This window comes from Ursus arctos, unplaced genomic scaffold (genome assembly GCF_023065955.2).
Source record: "Ursus arctos isolate Adak ecotype North America unplaced genomic scaffold, UrsArc2.0 scaffold_8, whole genome shotgun sequence".
Taxonomy (NCBI): Eukaryota; Metazoa; Chordata; class Mammalia; order Carnivora; family Ursidae; genus Ursus; species Ursus arctos.
In genome coordinates, this window is record NW_026623100.1 from 36,726,831 (window position 1) to 36,747,264 (window position 20,434).

A 20,434-nucleotide genomic window follows, 5' to 3' on the forward strand; every position below is an offset into this window, starting at 1 on the left:
GTGCCTTGTAGGGCACGAGGCTAGAAGTCAGGAGAACTGAACTCTGCTCTCCAATTTGTTACGTGGCCGTGGACATCAGTGTCCTCGCTCAAGTAAACAAGATGGAATCCGAGGACAGGCCCCCAGCACTGGTTGCCTCGTCCAGCGCTAAGACGTCTGGCCTACCTACTCATGGCCACACTCGGCCAGTGGAGCCAACTCCCAGCTGCTCCATCCCCCAATAGGCCTCAGGACCAGTGACCAGACAGTTACACCTACCCCCCCCCCAACCCAGGGGAACCTACTACTGGCAGGACACTGCCACAGACTTCTCTGCGCCTACACACAAGGAACGGTGGGCATGTCTCACAGGACAAAACTTGTGGGGAAGAATTTCCCGCCTGACAGGTGGGCATCGTGGAAGGGAATGTGGGTGGCCGAGAGGCCCCTTGCAGTGATGCGGAGAAGACAGAGACCAGACAGCCAAACAAGGGTGAGTCCCCACAGTTTATTATGGAAGCCTATAAAAGAGCCAGGTTGAGTATTTCCAAAATCACAAAATGCACAACATTCATTTTTTTTAATATGCAACATGGAATATTATATACAGATTAAAACCACATGACAGCAAAAACACTCACAGGGCACCAGTTTCATATCAAAACAAAACACACAAGTGCTTCTTCAATATTAAAACAACTGTGATAAAAACATATTAATATTTTGAACCATGTTTACAATAGAGAAAAAAATTCATATTTTACTAAATAACAAATATTTAACAGCAAAAACTTTATACTAAATATCTATTTTGAATTATAACAAAAATAGTACTTATAATAGTTTATAAAGACAGACACAAAATTATAACATTTATGGAAAAAAAAAGTTTTGTGTATAAAATAATATTATAGTGATCTGGGCAGGGTCAGGATGGTGCCCAGATCACAAACGCCAGCGCCCAACATCGAAAGTGCTTCAATCTGCAAGCCCGTGGCAGGAAGAGTGTTGTGGGGTTTTGTCTTTTTCATGTCAAGTTACGATAGCTAGGAACGGTGCGTGAGGGAACGTCACCCATGTACATCTACCTGCACAGACCTGCACACACAGGCTCGGGGGACAGACACGAGAGACGGCCACGTTCCAACACGGGAACCCTCCTGTCAGCCCGTCAAGAGTTTCTTTCAGTTCTCTTCTTGTTGCCTTTGAGACCCAGCGGGGCAAATAATCCTTCCTTCCTCCTCACAGGGACCCCCTCAGCCTTTCCCTCGGCCCCTCCCAGGCTGGTCACCCCCACAGAAGCTGCCTCCCAGAGCCCGCCAGCCTCCCTCGCCCTCCTCCCCAGGGCCAGGCCTGGTGGGCTTCCCGTCTGGAGTAGCACTTACTGCCTTCCTTGATCGTGAAAAAACGATTGATGCAGAGCAAGCTGGGGCAGCTTGAAGGAGCATGAACCTTCCAGACACTGGGCTTTTTATGGGTAACAAATTCCGGTGCACCACGCAGCTCTTTTGCAAGCTTTGATGAGTCTTTACACATGTTTGCCTGTTTTTCAGAATGTGTGTGTGTGTTGTGTGTGTGTGTGTGTGTGTGTGTGTTGTGGGGGGTGGATTGAGAGATTTTACTAGTTTTTTTTTTAAATGTCTTTTTGCCAATGACGTCTGTTCTGCACTGATTCTTTAGTAGTGAAAAAGTAGGAACCAAACGAAACACTTGAGAGCAGGGGTTACAGAGCAGTCGCCAGGTGCAAGCCCGTTCCCCTAAAGCCTACCACCAGAGGGTGTGAGTGGGGCGGAGGGGGGCTGCAGTCCTCCCACGGAGCTCCATGGAGGGGGCCACGCAGCTGCCCACGGCGGTCACGGCTATGGAGGAGGACTGGAGAGATCAGTATCCTGCACTCCTCTGTGTGTTTTTGATTTTCTCGTAAAGAGGATTCACTGCTATTGTAACATCAAAAACCAATAGAGAAACACAGAAAGCAAAGAAAAATCTGAAAACAGACAAAATCACTTAGCGACTCACCAAAGACCCTCAGATCATCCCGGGGAGGCATCCCAAATTGCCAACACTCAAAATGCCAGTGGCAGGAGCTACTCCTCTTTCCCCCAGTCATCCCCTGACCGGCCAGTTTTCAACCAAATCACTTCTGACAAATCACACATACCCTCCTCCTCAGCTTTGCAGCCTCCCGGGGCACCTGCCTCGAGACCACAGCAGAGGACCCAAGTCAGTGCCGCCAAAGGGCTGCCTCCTATGCTCACCTCCCCTTGCTTTCATCTTGTCCCCACACCCCTGAGCTGGGCTAAGCAGACAGTGGCATAGAGGTGGGAAGGACTTCAAGGACATCTTTCCAAGGGCAAAGGGCCAAGGGTGAAGGTCAAGGGAGGGACGACAGAGGCCCTTGCTCCCTGTCACAAGAAAGAACCCGTATACTTCCCCATGCTCACTAGCAGGAGTGGGGGGCACCGGGGTGAACAGTGGCCAAGCAGGAGCTTATGGTGGCCTCCAAATCCTCACATGATCAGGGTTTTTGACAGAGCAGGGAGGAAGGCAGTGGGCCATTTCCCCATCTCCACCAGGGGCAAAGGCAGAGACACTGGACTTCACCCGGGGAGTGAGGCTCTGAGGTCGAACCCACAGAAGGTCTGGAGCCTAGGGGTGGGGGGACTGCCTCATTTGCAGAAGTCCTGCCCTGGACAGCTGGGACGGAGGCTAGGGAACAGACGAGAGGCTTAATCCAGTCCCCAGGAACGCCAAGATTCGGTTACATCAGTGAATAAATATGGGGGGCTGGGGAAGGAGCAGCGGGGGGGGGGGGGGTGTGCAGCCCACGAGCCAAAGGCCTTGGGCGTGTGTGTAACAGGGGGCAGGATGGGCTCAAGGCTGCCTGGCGGGAAGGTGGGGATGTCAGTGCGCGTGCCCAGGGCCACCAGGGGGGATGCTAGGAGGAGAGGCCTGGGGCTCCTTTGCCCCAAGGTCAGAAGAGAGAAAAAGTAGCAGCAATAGGTAATTTCAAATGTCCAAACTGGCAAAGGGGTGGGGCCCCTCCAGGCTGCTTGAAGCCCCCCAACCCCGCCAAGGGTGGTTTGTGTTCTATTACCCAGGATGCTGTTCTTCAGCGGCCACACCAGGAGGGGGTCTCCACCAGTCTGAATCAAAGCAGGAGGGGGAGGCGGGGCTGAAGAGAGAGCCAAAGGGGGCTCCTCTTCCCCCCCCTCCCCCATGTCAACTGCGTGCCCTCAGACTAAAAGGGTCTAAAAGAAATGGAGAGCTGGGACCAGTTTGGAACATCACAAGCAAATGCTGCAGCCGAGCCACTGACATTGAACACTGAACCGGGCATGCGGGGCGCCCCGCCCTGCCACTTCCCGGGAGCTGAGCTGGTGGGACTAGGGGGACTGGACAGAAGTAGGAGCCAGGAGAAGGGCCTTCCCTCCCCGCCCCCAAGGATGGGGTCCTTCTGGCTTTGGGTAGGGGTTTCTTGGGGGGGGAGGAACAGGGGAGGGCAAGGTGTGAGGGGCCGCTTCCCCTTCCCCAGGTTCCCGCCCCCTCCCACACACAGGTTTCGACCCTTCTGGTGCCTCCCACCACCACCACCACCACCCAGGCCTGGCTGGGCTGAGGTGGGGTACGGGCTAGGTGCAGTTAGACTGTGGCACTCAGCATGGCCTCCGTCTCTGGCAGGATCTTGTTCTGGTTAGAGTCCAGGCCAAAGAACTTGACACTGAGGCCATCCACGGGGTGCAGGACAGGGACCAGGGTGATGCGGGGGAAGGTCCGGGTGGCCAGCTCAAAGCGGCTCGTGCTGGCCAGCTCCACCGCCAGCACCTTCAGGAACAGCTTGGCCAGATGCTTGCCCAGGCAGCTGCGGACTCCGCCGCCGAACGGGAGGTAATGGAAGCGGCCGTCCTTGTCTTCACTCCGGGCCTGACCAAAGCGGTCCGGATCGAATACGTTCACGTCTTTGAACACAGGCGCCGTGTCGTGGGTGTCCCGGATGCTGTACATAACACTCCAGCCTTTGGGGATCTGGAAACCCTGGAGGCACGATGGGGGCAGGGGAGAGTAAGATGGTGAAAGCCAGAAGAGGTCGGAGAGGGTCAAGCACTTCCTGCCGGCCAGCCCCCCAGCCCAGATGTTTCTAGAGCAACCCCCCAGCTGTGGTCCCCCAGTCTTGGCCAGCATCCCCCTCAGCGTGTTAGTCCCATCCCTTGTTTACAGATGTCCACATGCAACTTCACATATGACAGCCCGCTCGCCTTCATCGGACCCAGCCTTTGGGGCAGGGTCTCTCCCACCTGACTGAGGCACCCCGACAGGAAGGCCGGTCTTTCCCATCAGCCCGCGCCCACCCCCCCACCCCAGGCAGTGTTCCCACGGGTCCCCAAAGCCCCAGCCCCGCAGGGCCCAGCCTCACATCGAGCTCGAAGGTCTGCAGCACGGTGCGGTAGCCTCCAGAAATGGGCGTGAAAAGGCGCATGACCTCCTTGATGACGCAGTCCAGGTAGTGGAGCCCGCTGAGAGTGTCGAGGCGCAGCGTGCCCTCGCAAGGGCAGCCGCCACTGTGCAGGATGCCCTGGGCCCGCAGCTCCTCGCGCAGCTTCTCCAGCACGGCGGGGTGTTTCAGCAGCTGCATGATGAGGGACGTGCTGGCGCTGGCCGTGGTGGCATAGGCAGCGAAGATCAGCTCCAGGGTCCCGTCCTGCAGCGGCGAGAGGGGATCCAGGTTCAGCAGGGCAGCCCAGCCTGGGGCAGCCCCCTTCTGCCAGTGTCCCTCTTCCCCCCCACCCCGCCCCGCCCCACCCGGTGCCCCGAGATCATCTAGCTGGACTCTGCCTCTGAGCCTCACGTTGCTGTGGCCTTCGTGCCACAATGGACACAGGTCAAAGGGCCAGTCCCCCTCTGGGCAGGGGCCATAGCTTCCGCAGCCCAGGGCAGAGGCACTAGCCTGGAAGTCCCTTGGGGTAGGGCCGCTTCTCACTCACTGCCAGATGCCAGAGCCAGCCCGAGCAAGCCTGAATCAGTGCGGTGAGCTCCCAGAAGGAAAAGAACAGATCCCAAGGAGCCAGGCCCTATGCGGGCAAGGACGATGGGTCTGCCCCCGGGCTTTCCAACTGGCAGCCCAGCCCTTTCCTCCATTTCCAGGACATCTGGTGGAGGCCAGGAGCGCGGACAGGTTTGGGGAGGCAGCCTGGGACCACAGCCATGGGGACCTGTGCTGGGACAGCAGTGAGAAGGCCTAGGGGAGGGGAACCCCAGAAGACTCAGACTCCGCCAAGGTTCTCAGGAGAGTAAGACACCTGGGCAATGGGAGTCCCAGGGAAAGGTCCCAGCAGGTCATCTCGTTCTGAAGCCTGTATTTTACAAGTGAAGGCCCAGAGAAGAGGGGGAAGGGACCTGGGTCCCCGACTTCCCACGGCACCACCTATGAATCCGAATACTTCTTGTGAAAGGGAAGGTCTCTGGAGCTCCTACTGGCTCAGCGGGGGAAAAGCCAGAGTCAGACTAGGGGTAAGCACAGACGGCGTGATGGAGAAGTCTGCGGTCAGCCTCGTGGGCACCTGGCAGGCACGCAGCAGGCAGAGTCTAGACAAGGACGAGTTAACGAATCGCTCCTCGGGTAGTACACCCCCCTACAAAGGGGTGGGCAGGAAGTCCTTCTTGGTGCCCAGTGTGGATGGTCCTTGTGCTGGCAGCCCAACTGGGCTTAACCAGTGCCCTGCAGGCCGGGAGAGAGTGTCAAGTGCCACCAGCTTGAAAAGGCTGGTGGGATGTGAGGAGACCAGTTAGGTCCAAATCTCCCTGCTCTCCCCCAAGACCTGAGGCTTCCCTTCTGGAGACCATGAAATGCACTGAAATGGTGAATATTGGGGGTGGAAGGGGGTGAAGGGGTTCACAAAGTCACTGACACCGAGTCTGTCCCGAGGTTTCTAGAGGCCAATTTTCGGCGTCTTTTCCTAAATGGTAGATGGGAGGGTGGGTGGGATGGAGAGGGTGGAGCCCAGCTGCTGTGGGGACCCACTCACTCCCGGGACTGGGTGCACAGAAGCTGGGGGAGGCAGCCCCACCCATCGTGGCTGTTTCTTGTCCTCCCCACCAGACCACCCACACTAAGCAGGCTGGGACAGCCTCTTTTCTGGTTGAGTCCCCCAGCCCTGGGCAGTGATGGCCACCACAGCCGCTCAGAGACCGTCCCTGTGGAAGGGGAGCAGGATGGGTAGAAAGAGAAGCTGGGGTGCTCATGCCGCCCAGTGGGGAGGCCGCCCCCACCTTCAGCTCCTGCATGGTCATCTCCTTGCCGTGCTCCTTGCTGCTCTCAATGAGGATGTCCAGGGCATCCGAGTAGTCCTTGCCCTGTGTGCACTGCAGCTTCTCCCGGATCGCCTTTTCCAGGCCCTTCTGCAGGATCTGCCGTGCCTGAATGCCCTGAGGAGGGGGAGGAAGGGGGCCAGCTGGTCACCAAAGAGGAAGGGTACGGTCATCAAAGGCCCCCTCCCAAGGCTGCGAGGGGCAAGGAAGGGACCCCTCCGAGAACTTCCCATCTAAGCTGCTGAGACGAGCCGCTGAAGGGTCCACCCCCGCCCTTCTGCTGACACCTCCCTCTGCCTGGGTAACCGGTGAGTGTCGGAGTGGTCAGCTACGCTCTGCCATCGCGTGGGCTCGTGGATGCCCATCTCTTCTCCTCCCAGACCCTGGGTGCTCACCCGCCGGTAGCCGCTGAAAGGCAAGTCGACGGGCAGGGAGAAGACATTCTCCACAAACTGCTGGTAGACCTCGAAGAGGTGGCCAAGGTCCTCTTCAGGGATGCTGAAGCCCAGCAGCACGCGGATGGCCATACGGAAGGTGAGCTTCTGCGTCTCCTGGTACACGTTGATGGCCTCGGGGTTGCTGCTCCAGGCCCGGAGCGTGTCCTGGACCACCAGCTGGATCTTGGGCAGGTAGCTCTGCAGGGCCTCGTGACTGAAGACCTTGGAGAAGACCTGGAGGGCAGAGGGCAGTTGGCCAGAGCTCGCGCCTGCCCTCACAGCTCCCACGGGGCCCCCCGGAAGCAGGCACCCAGGACTGCGGTCACAGAGACGCCAGGGCCTCCCTCCAACCGAGCTCCCCTTTCCATCTCCAGAGTCAAACCCTCCCTGGCACCCGTACTCCAAACCCCCTCCTACTGCCTGTGCCTTGGGGCAGAGGCAGGGGAAGGACAGGATTAAAGCACTGTTCTTTTATTCCAAGTCAGGACCTTCCACGTCCCTCACAGGGAGACCTGAGCTGTCCTCTCCTTTTCTGACCCCCAGAAAAGCATGAGCTCCACACAGTGGCAAAGCCCTGGGGACTGGGCAGTCCAGCTGCCAGCAGGTCTACAGAGGACCTGGCCCCTCCACTGCTGGGACCCATTCCCAAATTCCCAGGCCACAGGGCAGAAGTGCCCAGAAGGAGTGGAACACAGGTGCATGGACTGGACAAGGAAGAGGCAGAAAGCAGTAAGTGGCTCGTCCACACTGGCGGAAGAACAAGCGAGTCTGAAGCTAGACTGTAAGCAGGACTTCCTGAGACTCCCCTCCCCCCCAAATTGCTCCCAGTCCCTGGGAAACACCTAATGGGTGGCGATCCCAGGGAGTCTGTTAATAGCTGTGCCATCAAAATGTCTTCAGTGTGGCTGAGTCTGGAGGCAGGGGGATGGGGGCAAGATTTTCCACCCCAAAAGATCACACACAGAAGCCCTTTGAATTCCTTGCATCTCCTTGGTCCATTTTAAGCGGCCAGCGAGTCCCTATTTCCACCTTCTCTGCTTCCCATCCTCCTGCTTCCTCGGTAATGCCCTCCTGCCCCCTCCTTGCCCCAGTGCGCCAGCACGCGGTTTCAGGCTGCTGCCCGTGGAGGACAGGAGAGGGGAGGACGTGAGTCTATTTACTGATACCTTTGCGTCTCACTCATAACCAACATCCTCTGACCACCCCCCCAGAGTCCAGAGCAGAAGGCGGGCACCCCCACCAACACCGACGGAAAGGTCACTGGGAAAGGCAGAGCGGGGAGGGACAGCACAGAGGAAGGAGACACATATGTCCTCCAGCTCCCCTACCCTGCCCCACGTAAACCACACACACGCGCTCACCCTCCCCTCCTGTCCCCCAAACACAACCACCGCACAAACTGTAAATGTGAGAATTTCCCCTGCAGTCAGCTTGAGGAGGAAAAGGTAACATTTTCCTGGCCTCAGCCCTGCATGGCTAATGGGAGGGCTGGTTTGCAGAAATAACAGTGCTGGCCCTTCAGTGGCCCAGCCAGGCATTCACAATAGCACTTTCATTCCCAAATTCCCGGTGGGCAGACGGAGGGAGGGAAGGAGGCCGGTGAGGGGCAGAGAAGCCAGCACTGTTTGGGGCTGCTCCTGCTACTAAGGGACAGCTGAAATGTAGAAGGATGGGAAGTGGCCAGGGGCAGCCCGGGTCTAAATGGGCACTCACACCTTGCTCAGCTTTGGGGGTCCCGGGACCTTCCAAGGGAGACTTCAGCTGCCACCTCCCCTCAGAGGGTTATGGATACAGGCAGTGCTCTCTGTCTCAGCACCCCCCCACCCCGGTGTCCTTAGGATTTCAAGTTCCACTCCTGATCAGAGTCTAATGGGGTGGGAACGGGGCCCAGTGCTGGCCAACCAAGGGCCCTTACAAAACAGTAAGATGCTCATCGGGGAGGAACAAAGATACTCTGTGGCTCCCAGGCTTCGATGGGGAGGCTGGAGGTAAGGGCAAGCAGAGATAGGGAGGCCACACCTGGCCTAGAGGCAGTCAGCCCAGGGCCGACTGAGGAGTACTGTCAAGGAGGGGATGGGGCAGGGGCTGGCCAGGGCCCCCAGCAAACAGAAGACCCGAGCCCAGAGGTAGGCATGTGGAGGGGGCAATGGGGCAGAGGCCACAAGGACCTAGACTGGTCAAAGTCAAAGCCAGCTAGGCTCTAAAGGGCAGCGGGGTGGTGGGAAAAAGCAGGCTGGGCACCCAGAGACCTAAGTTTTAGCCCCAGATCACACACCAGCTTCCTGTGCCACAATGGCCAAGCCACGCCCTCCAGCCTCAGCCTCCTCACCTATGAAATGGGGAGGCTGAACGAGGTGACCTCTGTGGCGCCTTTCAAGGTACAGAGCACATAACCGCCAATATCTAGGTGTCCCAAAGTAGACACTGTCCCCTCAAAAAAGCCCAGAATCTGACAACGCACGAGTCCCCAGGCCCCCACGCATACACCCCACACAGGCTACAGTGGCTCAGGAGGCACCATCCCAGGGTTACCAACAGAGGCTCTCTGATGACCCCCACTGCACTCAGGAGGGGCCTGACATGACCCTCCGACAAGACCTGCCCTGCCCTGCCCTGCCCCAAAGGTTACATTCCCTGCGCCCTCTAGTGATGGCCAGCTGAACTGCTGCTTCTCAAGCCTTGGGGTCCAAGGAGGGCAGGCGGACCAAGGGGGACTTTGGACTGAGCAGATGGACTGCAAGGGTGGGGGATCCATGCATCACCTCAAGGTAGTCAGGGGTCCTGAACAGGCTCTGGAATGACCCCAGGAAGCCCTCTGCCACCCTGTACCTGTAGGCCTCTGGACTGGGGCTTCTGGAAAGTTCCAAGGCTCTTATCTCGACCCAGCCCCTGACTCACCAGTAGCAGCCAGCAGATCACTGTCCTCTCTGGGGCTCAGCTTCCCCACTGGTTTCATGAGGGGGTCTAACTGGACGTTCTTGAGTCCCTTTCCACCTAGCTGTCCTACCCATGATTCCTCTTAGAGCCCCCCTGAGGTGGAGGAAATGACCATATGAGAAGCAAAGCAAAGGGAGACTGCAGGCACTCTAAGTCAAGGGACTTCGCTCAGAGGTCACCAGGTCCATGACCCTGCTTCCAGCCCAGCTGTTCCCCAGGCATTAGGGCCTCCCAGGCACCAGGAAAACTCCAGGTCCTCATCCCTGGGTTGGTGCCCAGGATCAACAACGAGGGCACTTCCCACAGCCGAGGCAGCCCAGAAACCACCACCCACCACAAAGGCCAGGAGGAGGCGGAGGTGCTGGCCAGGGCAGAGGGAGGCCTGGGCCACGTCGGGCGGGCGGGGTCAGGACTCGGGCACATGGGCAAGTGCCCAGCAGAGCTGCTCAGTGTGAAGAGAGGAAGGGTTCCCAGCCCCCAGAGCCGTCTGCCCTGACCACAGTTGTAATAGGAGCCGGGGCTGCTTTGTTTCCCTCTGGGGCTTCCCTAGGAATTCCCAAAAGTGAGCCAAGAATGTTGGACAAAGGTCATCGGGAACCAGCTCCGGCCCAGGCAAAGCCCTGCAGAGGGAGCAGCAGGTATGGACTTCCCACCAGGGCTGGTGCCTGGAGAGAGAAGGCCGAGCGTCACGGGAGGACTGGGAACTCCCAGGCCCAGGGCAGGGGACGCTGGGCTCCCGCCACGAAGGCTGTGCTTGGAAACCTTCCACCACCCCCATCGGGTTCTCCCGCAAAGCGACTGGCTCAAGGGCCCACATCCCTGGCTCTCTCAACCCTGAATGGGAGGGGTGAGATACCAGGGGGCTTGTCAAGGCTCAAATTCTCCATAACTGTTTCTACAAACGCTTCCCCCTCCTGCCTCTCACCCCGCGCCGCTGGGAGGAGAGCGGCTCCCTGGAGCCCCGGAGCCTGTGTGCTGACCCACTCGCTTGGCCAGGTACCCTCCCCCGTCTCAGCTGGTGGCCGTGCGTGAACAGATGGATAGCCAGCCCCTGGACAGGCAGCCTCGGGAGAGGGAACCTACTCCTTGGGCCAGTGACTCAGACTGGGAGGAATGGAAGCGGCTGCCCAGGAGGCGGGGGCCTGGGCAGGCTACCCGCAGAGCCAAGCCGCCGGAGCCACAGCCTGCCGAGTGGAAAGAGCAACAGAGGGCATCAGCGCCGGGGCAGCCGTCCGCACAGCACACGGGTGACGCCAAGGTGTGTACTTTATACTCAAGGAAGGGGGAGGATGAGAGAGGACGTCATCTTCCCAGATGCCTGGCATTTCCACTGGGCCTCGACTTCACCCTGGCTGCCTCCCGAGCCAATCCCCACTCAGCCACTCTGGCTGAGAGGGGCCAGCCCAGACCCCCCAGCCTGTGCCTGCTTCTGGGTTCCCGGCATCTATGGCAACAGAGCGCCTGTCCCCCCATTTAACTCTAGCTCTCTCTCCCCTAACTTTTCCATCCAGGACAAAAGCACGGGGTCAGGGAGGGAGGGCAGCCCTGGGCAGAAACCTGCTGAGCCACAGAATCTGAAAGGCTGGGTTTGCCCAGACACTCATCCCTCTTCCAGCCACAGTAAAACCCCCTCAGAAAGTGGAGGCCCAATGGGGGAAGGACCCTCCCAATTCACAGTCCAGGCCAAGACAGGCCACACCCAACAATGGCCCCAAACCCCATCTCCCACCACTCCGAGCCCTACTGAGCCACCCTTTACTCGTCCCAGGGGCTCTGATTTTATCTAAGAGCGCTAAGGGGACCCTTCTTTATGGCCAAGCGTCTTCTCAGAAGGCCAGCTGTTCTGGGTACTCTGTCCCGGCTGCAGCATTCCCCACCCCTGCAGGCACACCTCCAGCCCTGGCCCTTCAGCCCGGGCAGCCTGAATGGATACAATGGTCGGCACAGGGGGCGCAGGGCCAGAGCAGACCCCAGCCAAGCCTGCCCACTGTCTGTCAAGGCCAGAATTGTCTCCCAAGGCTGGAAGAGTGAGCAGACTCAACAGCATCACAGCCTTGGACCCCTCCCTGCCCTGGGAGGACAGAGAAAGGAGCGAAAAGGGAGGAGACGGACCCTAGGCCCGGCCAGACCACCCGCCCACTGCCTAGCACAGGGCGAGTGGAGGGAGGCACCCACTCTCAGGCGCTCTGGCGGCTGGCTGGCCGTGGGCTCCCTCCCACATTGACCTTCAGAGAGATCCGCTCCTGCCACCCGCCCCCTCAGCTGCCCCTGCACCCACCGGCTAGTGCTACAGTAACTTTTGAGTGAAGGACTTCTCGGGCTCGTAGAACAAAGGCTCTGTGCCTATGCCCAGGCTGGGGCAGAGCTCTCGGGAGCAGGGCTGCCTGGCCAGGCCACCCACCTTCCTATCCAATGCAGGCGGGAACTGCTGCCCTGAGCTGAGCCAGGGAGACTTTGCAGCCAGAGGCTGTGTACTAGTCCCAAGGCCAACAAGAGCCGGTCTGGGTTGGCCTCCCTGAAGACCCCCAAAACTTCCTGGCTCTGCCCTCCTGCTGAAGCACTTTCTGGACTCTGCACCCCAGCACAAACTGCAGGATGGACAGGGTTTCTGAGAGCAGTGCAGTGAGCTTGAGCCTGACCTCCACCCCTACCCAGGACAGGGCCCAAAGGCCAGGTCAGTGAGGGGTGGCACGTGGGTAGACGGGGCTTCTTCATCCTACCTCCAAAGCTTGGGGAGCTGTTCCCCCACCTTCACCGTGTCCCTGTAGCCAGGGGTCTGGATTGGAGGGGCAAGAGAGCCATGCCTGGAGTCTCTAGGACACCAGGAATCCAGGAGTGTATCCTCTGGGATGCTCTCCAAGTTTGGGGAGAGCTACTGTCTGAGGCCCCCTGATGCTGCTGGCCCTCCGGTGCAAAGAGCCCCCACCTATCTCCAAAGAAAAAGAGGAAATGCCTGATTCTGGGGTGTGGGGCTATGTACTGGAGCTTCCAGAAGTACCCCCCCCCAATTCTCCTCTGTGTCTCTGACAACCTCCCCCCACTCTCCCCTACCACCCTCCTTCTAGGGCAATACCCCAGCCTCCCCGCACACAAAGGATGACAACCCTCCCCCATTAATTAGAGATACCCCAGGCCCCTGGGGGAGGGAAGGTTATAAAACAGAAGGGACAGAGTCTGAGGTAGTGGCTATAGGGACACAAGCCTGGCTTCCCGAGAGGATTCTGTTAGACTGGGCAAGACTTTCTGGATTTTCTCCCTGGCAACCCCAGCCATCTTGGCCCTGGACCACCAGGACAGGAGGGGCAAACACCTGGAGTGCAGTGATGGCTATAAGGAGCCCCTTCCCAGCACATCTGGTCAGACCTCCCAGAGAAGGGGCGGGCCACCAGCCCCAGTGGAAACAGTGACGCTGCTAGCTCTCCCGCCAGCCAGGCCCCAGCACACCTGGGCCTTACTTCCTGTGAGTCCATCCTAACCAGGCCCCGGGCCTGGCCCAGCAGCCTGCTCACCAGCCAGGGCCCTGACTGCAGTGTGGACTGGATAAGGCAGTGTGCGTGGCACACCCCCGACCCTGGCCAGGCTGGGTCCACTGGGCACCCAGGTCCAGCAGACTGGCCATTTTCTCCAGGGATAAAACAAGCCCCTGAATATTCTCTTCTCATCCCTCCAGCTAGACTCTACTTCTTGAGGCAAGGACCAAGCGTCCCACCTCTGGGTCTCCCTCACCCAAAGCCTTCAATTTGGTTCAGTAAACCCAAGTTTATGGAACATGAATTAGAGAGATTGGGGGGAAGGGTCCTTTTGTTCACCCCTTTCCCACAGGCCCCAGACACATGCCACATTGCAGGCAAACACTACTGCACACAGAGGGCCCCTGCACGGGGTTCCCAGGCCTCTGTCAGGAAGAACTGCTCTGTGGCCACTTCCTATTCCCCAGGAGCTAGGGGACAGGGTGCCCCAAAGAGGGGATCATCGAAGACTCTTCTGTGGCTCTGAGTTTCGGCCCCCCCCCTGTCCTATCCCCATTCCTCCCTTCAGCATTCCTCTGGTAGTGTCCTCTGGGTCACCCCCTCCCTCCTCCCGAATGGACAATGTGGGCCAAAACCTTGGGGCTTTCCAGGTGGGCCCTCCCCACCTGGAGGCCCAGAGCCAAGTGAGGCACAGGGTGGGTGAAACCACAAGGCAACAGCCCTGCCCAAAAGCCCTCTCCACCCCCAGGGTCTTACACTCTGGTCCTGATCCAGCCTTCCTGTTCCTCCCAGCACCTCCTCCCCACCCCCACCTGCAGCGCTGGCAAGCCTGGGTGGGCAGGACTAAGGAAGGCTCTGCTTGGTGACCCAGAAAGAACTCTTCCCACGGGTGCTTGTGCTGCGTGCCCTGTCCTGCCCTTTCTTCGCTTCCTGACCTGGTTCAAGTCTCTCAAACTCTCCAAGCCTCAGTGTCCCCTTCTGTTTTCTTGTCAAAGCCTCTAGAAAGAAAAAATGAGGAAGCAGACAGTCTTTGGGGCTGGGTTTCTGAGGCTCAGGCTGTCTTCTCACTCTCTGGAACGAGCTTTGGGTGGAGTCGTAAAGACTAAGAAAAAATAGTGTCCAACACATTTTACAAGCCCCCGTTCCCGAGCCCATAGCCCCCTCCCAGCCACTTCCCATCTGCCCTCTGGACCTGTTAGCTGCTTCCTGCTCTAGCCAGGCACATGGGGGAGACTACTCTAGAAGCCCCATTCCAGTCCCTGAAATCCCCGCTTTACAGGGAGGGGGGGTTGTCTCCTCCATCAGGTTTTGCCTCCTTTTGTCTGCTATGGAAAACTACTCTTCGCAGGCAGTTCAGAAGACATCAAATACTACAAGATTAATTCCTACGTTCACAAAGACCTCTTCACATCGACTTCTGGTGGAAGGGGGCTGCTCACCGCTGCCCCCCCCCCACTCTGCCCCTGCTCCTGGAAGATCAGAGGATGCCTCTCTCTTTCCTTAAGGTTTCAAACCTGGATGAGTTCTCTGACCCAATGGAAAACAGGGAGGGGGTGTCGTGCAGCGCCCCCTCGCTGGCCGCTTTAACCGGCGGGCCGCCGCCCCGCCCGCCGGAGGCTCAGCTTTCGGGTTACTGCAGTTCAAACAGCACGTGCCGCCCGCGCTCGGAGCCGCCGCGGCGGCGGCTCGGCCCTGTGAGGGGGCGGGGAGACTCGGCTCCCTCGGTGCGCGCTGGCTCGCCTCCTCCGCGCCTCTTCCAGGCGCTCGGGAAATCCACAGGATAAACACCCACTTTCTCTTCCTCTTTATGGGAGGGGGTAGGTGCGCTTTGATCCGCCGCAGCGCCTCCGCTGCTCTCCCCACCCTTCGCCCTTCCTCCGCCATCCAGACCTGTGCTGCAGCGGCCCAAATTTCATCCCCCCCCCACCAGGCAAGGCCCTGCTGCCGTCGCGCACAGGGTGCTCGGCTCCCTGCGCTTGTCCGCCGTCGCCCTTAAGCAACCAGTGGCAGAAAGGCTAGGTTGGGTTTTAAAGATCCGTCTCCAGTCCTCGGAATTCCCGAGCGTAACTGGGCGTAAAGGGGAGCATGGATCACCATCTGCCCTTTTCTTTTCTCGGTTTTGTGGGGCACGCGAGGACAGGAGTTGGGCGCCCTACTCCCTGCATGTTGGAGCTCTGCCCAAACCACCTCCCCGCAACAGCCACCGATGGGCGGGGTAATGAGAACCGCACAGCGGAGCAACAAACCGGCAGACCCGGAGGAGGCCTGCAGGCTCTGGATCCCGGACCGCAGCCGTCTAGGCACGGAGCTGCGGGATCCTCTACCATGGTGTGCAAATGGGGGCGCAGATTCGGGTGGGGGCGTCCCCGGGGCTCCGCAAACTCCTTACACCCGAGACCGGTGCACGGAAGAAGAGGCTCAGAGCAGAATTGCGGGGCTCTTCGCCCAGAGAGGCTCTTACCTTGCGCTTGTTGCGGTGGATGTCGCCAATGGAGTTGGCCACCGTGTTCGGGCCCAGCAGCATGCGCGTGCTGCGTGGCCACTCAGTGCTCACGAGGTGGTGCTCGCCCATGAGGATCTTGCGCACGTTTTCTGCGCCTGTCACGCGGATCAGCGGCCGCCCCAGCAAGTGAGTTTTGAACACGTTGCCATACTTCTCCCTCCGCGACGACTGGAAGCCGGAACCCTGCGGGAACCAGGGAAGAGACCTCTCTCAGGGCGTACATCTCCAGATGGGATGTCCCGGAGGCCCAGCCTGGAGGGCCTGCGGGGGAGGAGCGGAGGATCCCGCCCGGGCCAGCACTCCCTTGTCCCCCCCACCCCCCCCCACAAACACGCAAGAAGGTTTTATTTTTCATAGCATGCACAAGAACTGGGAAGTAGGGCCTAGAGGATAATAAATAATGCAAGAAGGCAGGAGGCCCGGGGCACCCCTCGGGAGGGTGTTTTTTGGTAATGACTTGCGGGAGGAAAAAGGTATCCCGGACGGCGGGACCCGAAGCTAGAGCCTCCACCCCCTCCCCCCTCGCTACCCCGCCTCAAGCTCCGGAGCCTCTTGGAATAAATATTTCCAGGCTCCCGGCCACGGGCTGGCGAGACCCCGCGGGGTGGCCGCAGGCCAAAGATTATTTATAGCGGTGAGCGGTCCGTGCCCGGAGGCAGTCACTACAGAAGGGGGTTGGGGTTTCCTCCGTTCTCAGGGGTGGGCCGCGAAGGGACCCGGCGGCCCTCTGAGGGATCTGCAAGGTAGGGTCACGGGGCCGAGGGCTGCGATTTTCCTAATGCAATCTGCCCTGGGAATAACTGAGCAGGATTTTCGTCGCCGCCCTGCAGTTTGGAACGGGAGCTCGGAGGAAGGCGCTTCCCGCGGGGCGGGGCAGGGCGGGGCGGCCGTCACAGGTAACCGGATCCCCGGGCGGCGGCCGCGACGGCGCGAGCCCAGGATGGCTAGGCCCGGGCCTCGGCCCGGAGCGCGGAGGAGCTGGCTGAGCGGGCCCCCGCGCGGGTACCGGAAACCGAGGGGACCTTCGAGGGGCGGGGGCAGGCGTGTCCGGCTCACCTTTGACGTAGGCGCTCGCCACCCCACCCCGCGTTAACCCTTCTCCCGCCTGGGCAGCACCCGGTGCGAAGGGGAGGGGCGCCACCTGTCCGGCACTCTAGCTTGGCCGCCAACGACTTGCGGATGCGGACTGCAGACTCACGGAGTCATGCAGCCCCCAAGGGACACCTCAGCATCCCCTTTTCCCGGCTTGGTCCCTCTCCTTACTTTTCCTTTCTTCTTCGGAAAAGTATTCTCCAGCTAAATGTGTACACACCCCAGCACTGCCGAAAAGTGACTCCGCAGAACCCGGAGCCCTAATCACTTTTCCACATGCGCCTCCGGCCCCGGCGCGCGACAGGGAGCAAGCCCAGAGTGCCCGCTACTCCAGGAGGGGGGCTGGGCCGCGGGGGACGCCTCCCCACTCCCAGGTTGGCGGGTCGGAGAGAGCTCCCCCACTCTGCCGCACTTCCAGACGGCATCTACCCCTTTAAGAGAAACCTAGGCGAGGGTGGAGGTGCGACCAAGGGGGGGGGGGGTTGAGGAGCGGGATTCCCTCCCTCCGTCTGCTATACCCGTCTCCCTCGCTCCGTCTGACTCTCCGTCTCTCCTCTCCTTCTTTTCCTCTGTTTTTCTTTTCTTTCGACACAAAAGTTGGGTTGTGAATTTTCCGAGGTCGCCGCCGCCTCCCTCCTGCCGCCCCCCTCCCGCCTCTGATCTGCCTAACTATAATTAAAGTGCGTTTTTTGTGGCATTAATAAAGAGTTATTTGTCCGCCGTTTCCACGGTCTTCACAAAGAGGACTTTCATAGGGGCGGCCGCTCGGGCCGCGAGTCCAATTTATACAAAAATGTTGTATTTTTAGCCCTAGGCTCTGTTTAGATGGCGCACGGTGGAAACGGAGAGCCCTTGGAGGTCCCCCCGTAAAATCTGATAAATGACTCCAAAAAAATAAAGCTGGGATTCAGAGGGCTCCCATTAACCCCTTCAGCGCTCTTCTACAGGCATCCCCCATTTCCCTCCCAAGGCGGAGTCTAGGGCGCCGCGGGCTGATGGAAGGGGAGGCGTAGGCCTGGCTCCCTTTCCCCAGCTTCAGTGCGGGTTGGACGCGAAGCCCAAGGGCCCTTGTGGGATTCGGAGAAAAGGTCAGGGGGACATTCGGGGTAGCAGAGAAAGGTCAGGAAAGGGGAGGGGGGAGAGGCGACAGACCACGGATTCCGCAGATTGGCTCTAAGGAGACGGGAGCCAATGCCTGTGTGAGTTATTTTATTTCCTAAATTCTCGGCCAAAAGCCTAGACCACCGCCGCAGTTAACTCTTTAAGTCTGGTGGCATGGGAGAGGCTCTGGGGATTTCTTTACGGAGGGTTCCCCATTGGTTAAAGATAACCCCACCCCCTGCATGAGCATCCCCAAAAGAGATGGGCCGATTCTGGGACTTGGGGAGACCACATCGCAAAGGAACCGCGCGCCTCCCTCCCCTCCCCCGTTCCGCTGTCACTTGGCGCAGGGCGGGGCCGGGCAGGGTGTCTGTGTGTGCGCTCGCGGATTGCACGCGTCTGTTAATTTCAAGCCATGCTTTCGCACTTCTAAACCCACAGGTCTCTGCCGTCGCCTCCCGCCTCACCTCATCCTTGCCGGGATTGTCTTCAGGACATTCATCCTTCTCCTAACTCCCATCGGCATCTTCCGGACAAACACTGGTGTTCACCCGAATACAAAACACCCCCGCGGTTAACCAGAGGCGCCCCCACCCCCCCCAAAAAACCTGGCGTATATCAAGTTGCAAAAGCGTTTGTCTAGCACTTGACGAGGTTAATTCCAGGTTAATCTCCCCATTACTTACCTGGGTCTGGTCCCCGACGTACCCACCCCCATTATCCCCAGCAGTGTGAGGTTGTGTGGCGTCTAGCAACACACACACACACACACACACACACACACACACACACGCAGTCTTTGGATCTCATACACCAATCCCAAGTTTCTCTCCCCTACTCAAGTGTCCCCACCCAATAAGTAAATAGACCCTTTTCCTTAAAAGCCAAGAACCCTCGGGTCTCAGGCTTCTCATCTTCCTTGGGTTACCTCCTTCCTTCCCCACCACTAAATACACACTTTCTCGTACTGTGGACCAGGGCAGTGGTACCTAGAGCAGCCGACGACGCGGCGGAAACACGGCCGGGGTCTTAAAGGGGCAATTCTGGCTGCCATTGGCTCCTTCCTCTTCCCGACTCAGTTTTCGGGTCCCAATGACATCTCCAAAGCCCCGGAAGCCGATGGCGACAGGGGCCTGGAGCGCGAAAGGGAGGCGAAATCTGCTCACGACCCGACTCCCTCTCCGGCTAGCATCGCGCGGGGAGGCCCCCGGACGGTCCACGAACCCCTGCCGGGTCGCCTGCAACTGGGAAAAGTCAATCTTGGGAGCCTTCTCGGGTCCGGGGACTTCTCCTACCAGCCCCCAGAATTTGCGCACCCGGCGCCAGTGGGCTCCGAACCACGCCGCAGGCGGGCCGGGAAAGCCCGGGCTGCACCGGCAAAAAGGAGGGGAGGGGCGGGGCGGGGACCCGTGCCTTCAGGCTCCCGGCGCCCCCTGGCCGGCCCGCGTCTCCAACGTCCCCGCGCTCGCCGCTAGCGGACCCCGGAGAGCAGCGGAGCGAGCGCGCCCTTACCTGTAGCAGCCAGTGGCCGGTCTCTCCGATGAGCGGGAAGCCCATGGAGCCCTTGGGGATGGGCAGCTTGCAGCTCTTGTCGCGGGTGGCAGCCCAGCGCAGTTGCCACAGCTGCTGCGACACGGCCAGCAGCAGCGTCACCGACACCAGGCACGCGGCGAGAGTGGCCAGCGCCGACACCAGCTCCAAGCCCTCAAAGAGCATGTTGGCGGCCGCTCGGGGGATTGGCTGTGCCGGCCGCGGCGGGGGAGGGGAGGGCCGGATGAGAAGGGACGCGAACGGCGGGGGAGGGGAGGCTGCGGCCGGGGGTCCTGGAACCTCCAGCCAAAACGGAGAAGGAGGAAGGGGCCGAGGGAAGGGGAGTGGAGGCTGCGAGGGGAGCGGAGAGAGGGAGGGAAAAAATTGCCTAAAAGAAGAGAGAGGGGAGACACGAGGCGACTCGGAGTGTAACTTTGTTTGTTTGTTTGTTTGTTTGTTCCCTTATAGCGGGCTTAGGGGCTGCTCGAGGGGTGGTGAGATGAAGCCGTGAATCAAGCTGGTGGATTAGCTCTTCCCGCAACCATCACACTCGGAAAACTTTGGAAAACTGTCCAGCGGGAGCCTCTCTCGTAAGAGCTAGCGGAGAGAAAGTGCGATCGATTTGTCAAAAGTTTTCCCCTCAAATTCCTAGGTGGAAAAAAAAAAGGAAAAAAATTCTGAATCCAAAAATTCCAACGAACCCAGAAACTTTAGGGGTGAGGGGGAAGGCTCCCCGGCTGAGGCGAGTGGAGAGGCCCGAGCCCAGCTTCCCTGGGCTGCCCCGGGCGGCGCGCCCGAGCCGCAGAGCCGCCGCTGCACCCCCGAGGCGGGCGCGGCGGGCGAGGCGGCGCGGCGGGCGCGGCGGCCGGAGCGCGGGTGCGGAGCCGGCGGACCGCAGCCGGGACGGGACGCGGCCGGCGACAGAGCCCCGGGCGGGCGCTGGGGAGGCGGCGGCGGCGGCAGCGGCGGCGGCGGGCGGGCGGGGTGAGGCGGGGTGGGGTTGGGGGAGGAGGTGAAAACCCGAGCTGGGCTATTGTATCAATTAAGAAAAGGCAATCCGTCCCGGGACGCGGTCTCTC

General features: G+C 59.7%; 1 protein-coding gene across 1 annotated transcript; it reads right to left on the reverse strand.

Moving 5' to 3' along the window:
- Positions 1-467: 467 nt before the first annotated feature.
- LOC113244073 (cytochrome P450 26B1) lies at positions 468-20,192 on the reverse strand. Its single transcript, XM_026483151.4, has 7 exons — positions 20,057-20,192; positions 19,338-19,952; positions 15,591-15,815; positions 6,681-6,956; positions 6,247-6,402; positions 4,394-4,678; positions 468-4,014 (listed from the first exon to the last, which is right to left on the reverse strand). Exons 2-7 carry the CDS (start codon positions 19,539-19,541, stop codon positions 3,622-3,624), a joined length of 1,539 nt encoding a protein of 512 aa, XP_026338936.1. The 5' UTR covers positions 19,542-19,952; positions 20,057-20,192; the 3' UTR covers positions 468-3,621.
- Between the last annotated feature and the right edge of the window lie 242 nt (positions 20,193-20,434).

What these genes read in the sequence shown, in the direction of transcription:
- LOC113244073 (XM_026483151.4), bottom strand. Translation starts at nt 19,541, where the DNA reads ATGCTCTTTGAGGGCTTGGAGCTGGTGTCGGCGCTGGCCACTCTCGCC. An exon ending in TCCACCGCAACAAGCGCAAG is followed by an intron (nt 6,957 to 15,590) that starts GTAAGAGCCTCT and finishes TCTGCCCTCCAG; the next exon opens with GTCTTCTCCAAGGTCTTCAG. An exon ending in CTTTCAGCGGCTACCGGCGG is followed by an intron (nt 6,403 to 6,680) that starts GTGAGCACCCAG and finishes CCCCCTCCTCAG; the next exon opens with GGCATTCAGGCACGGCAGAT.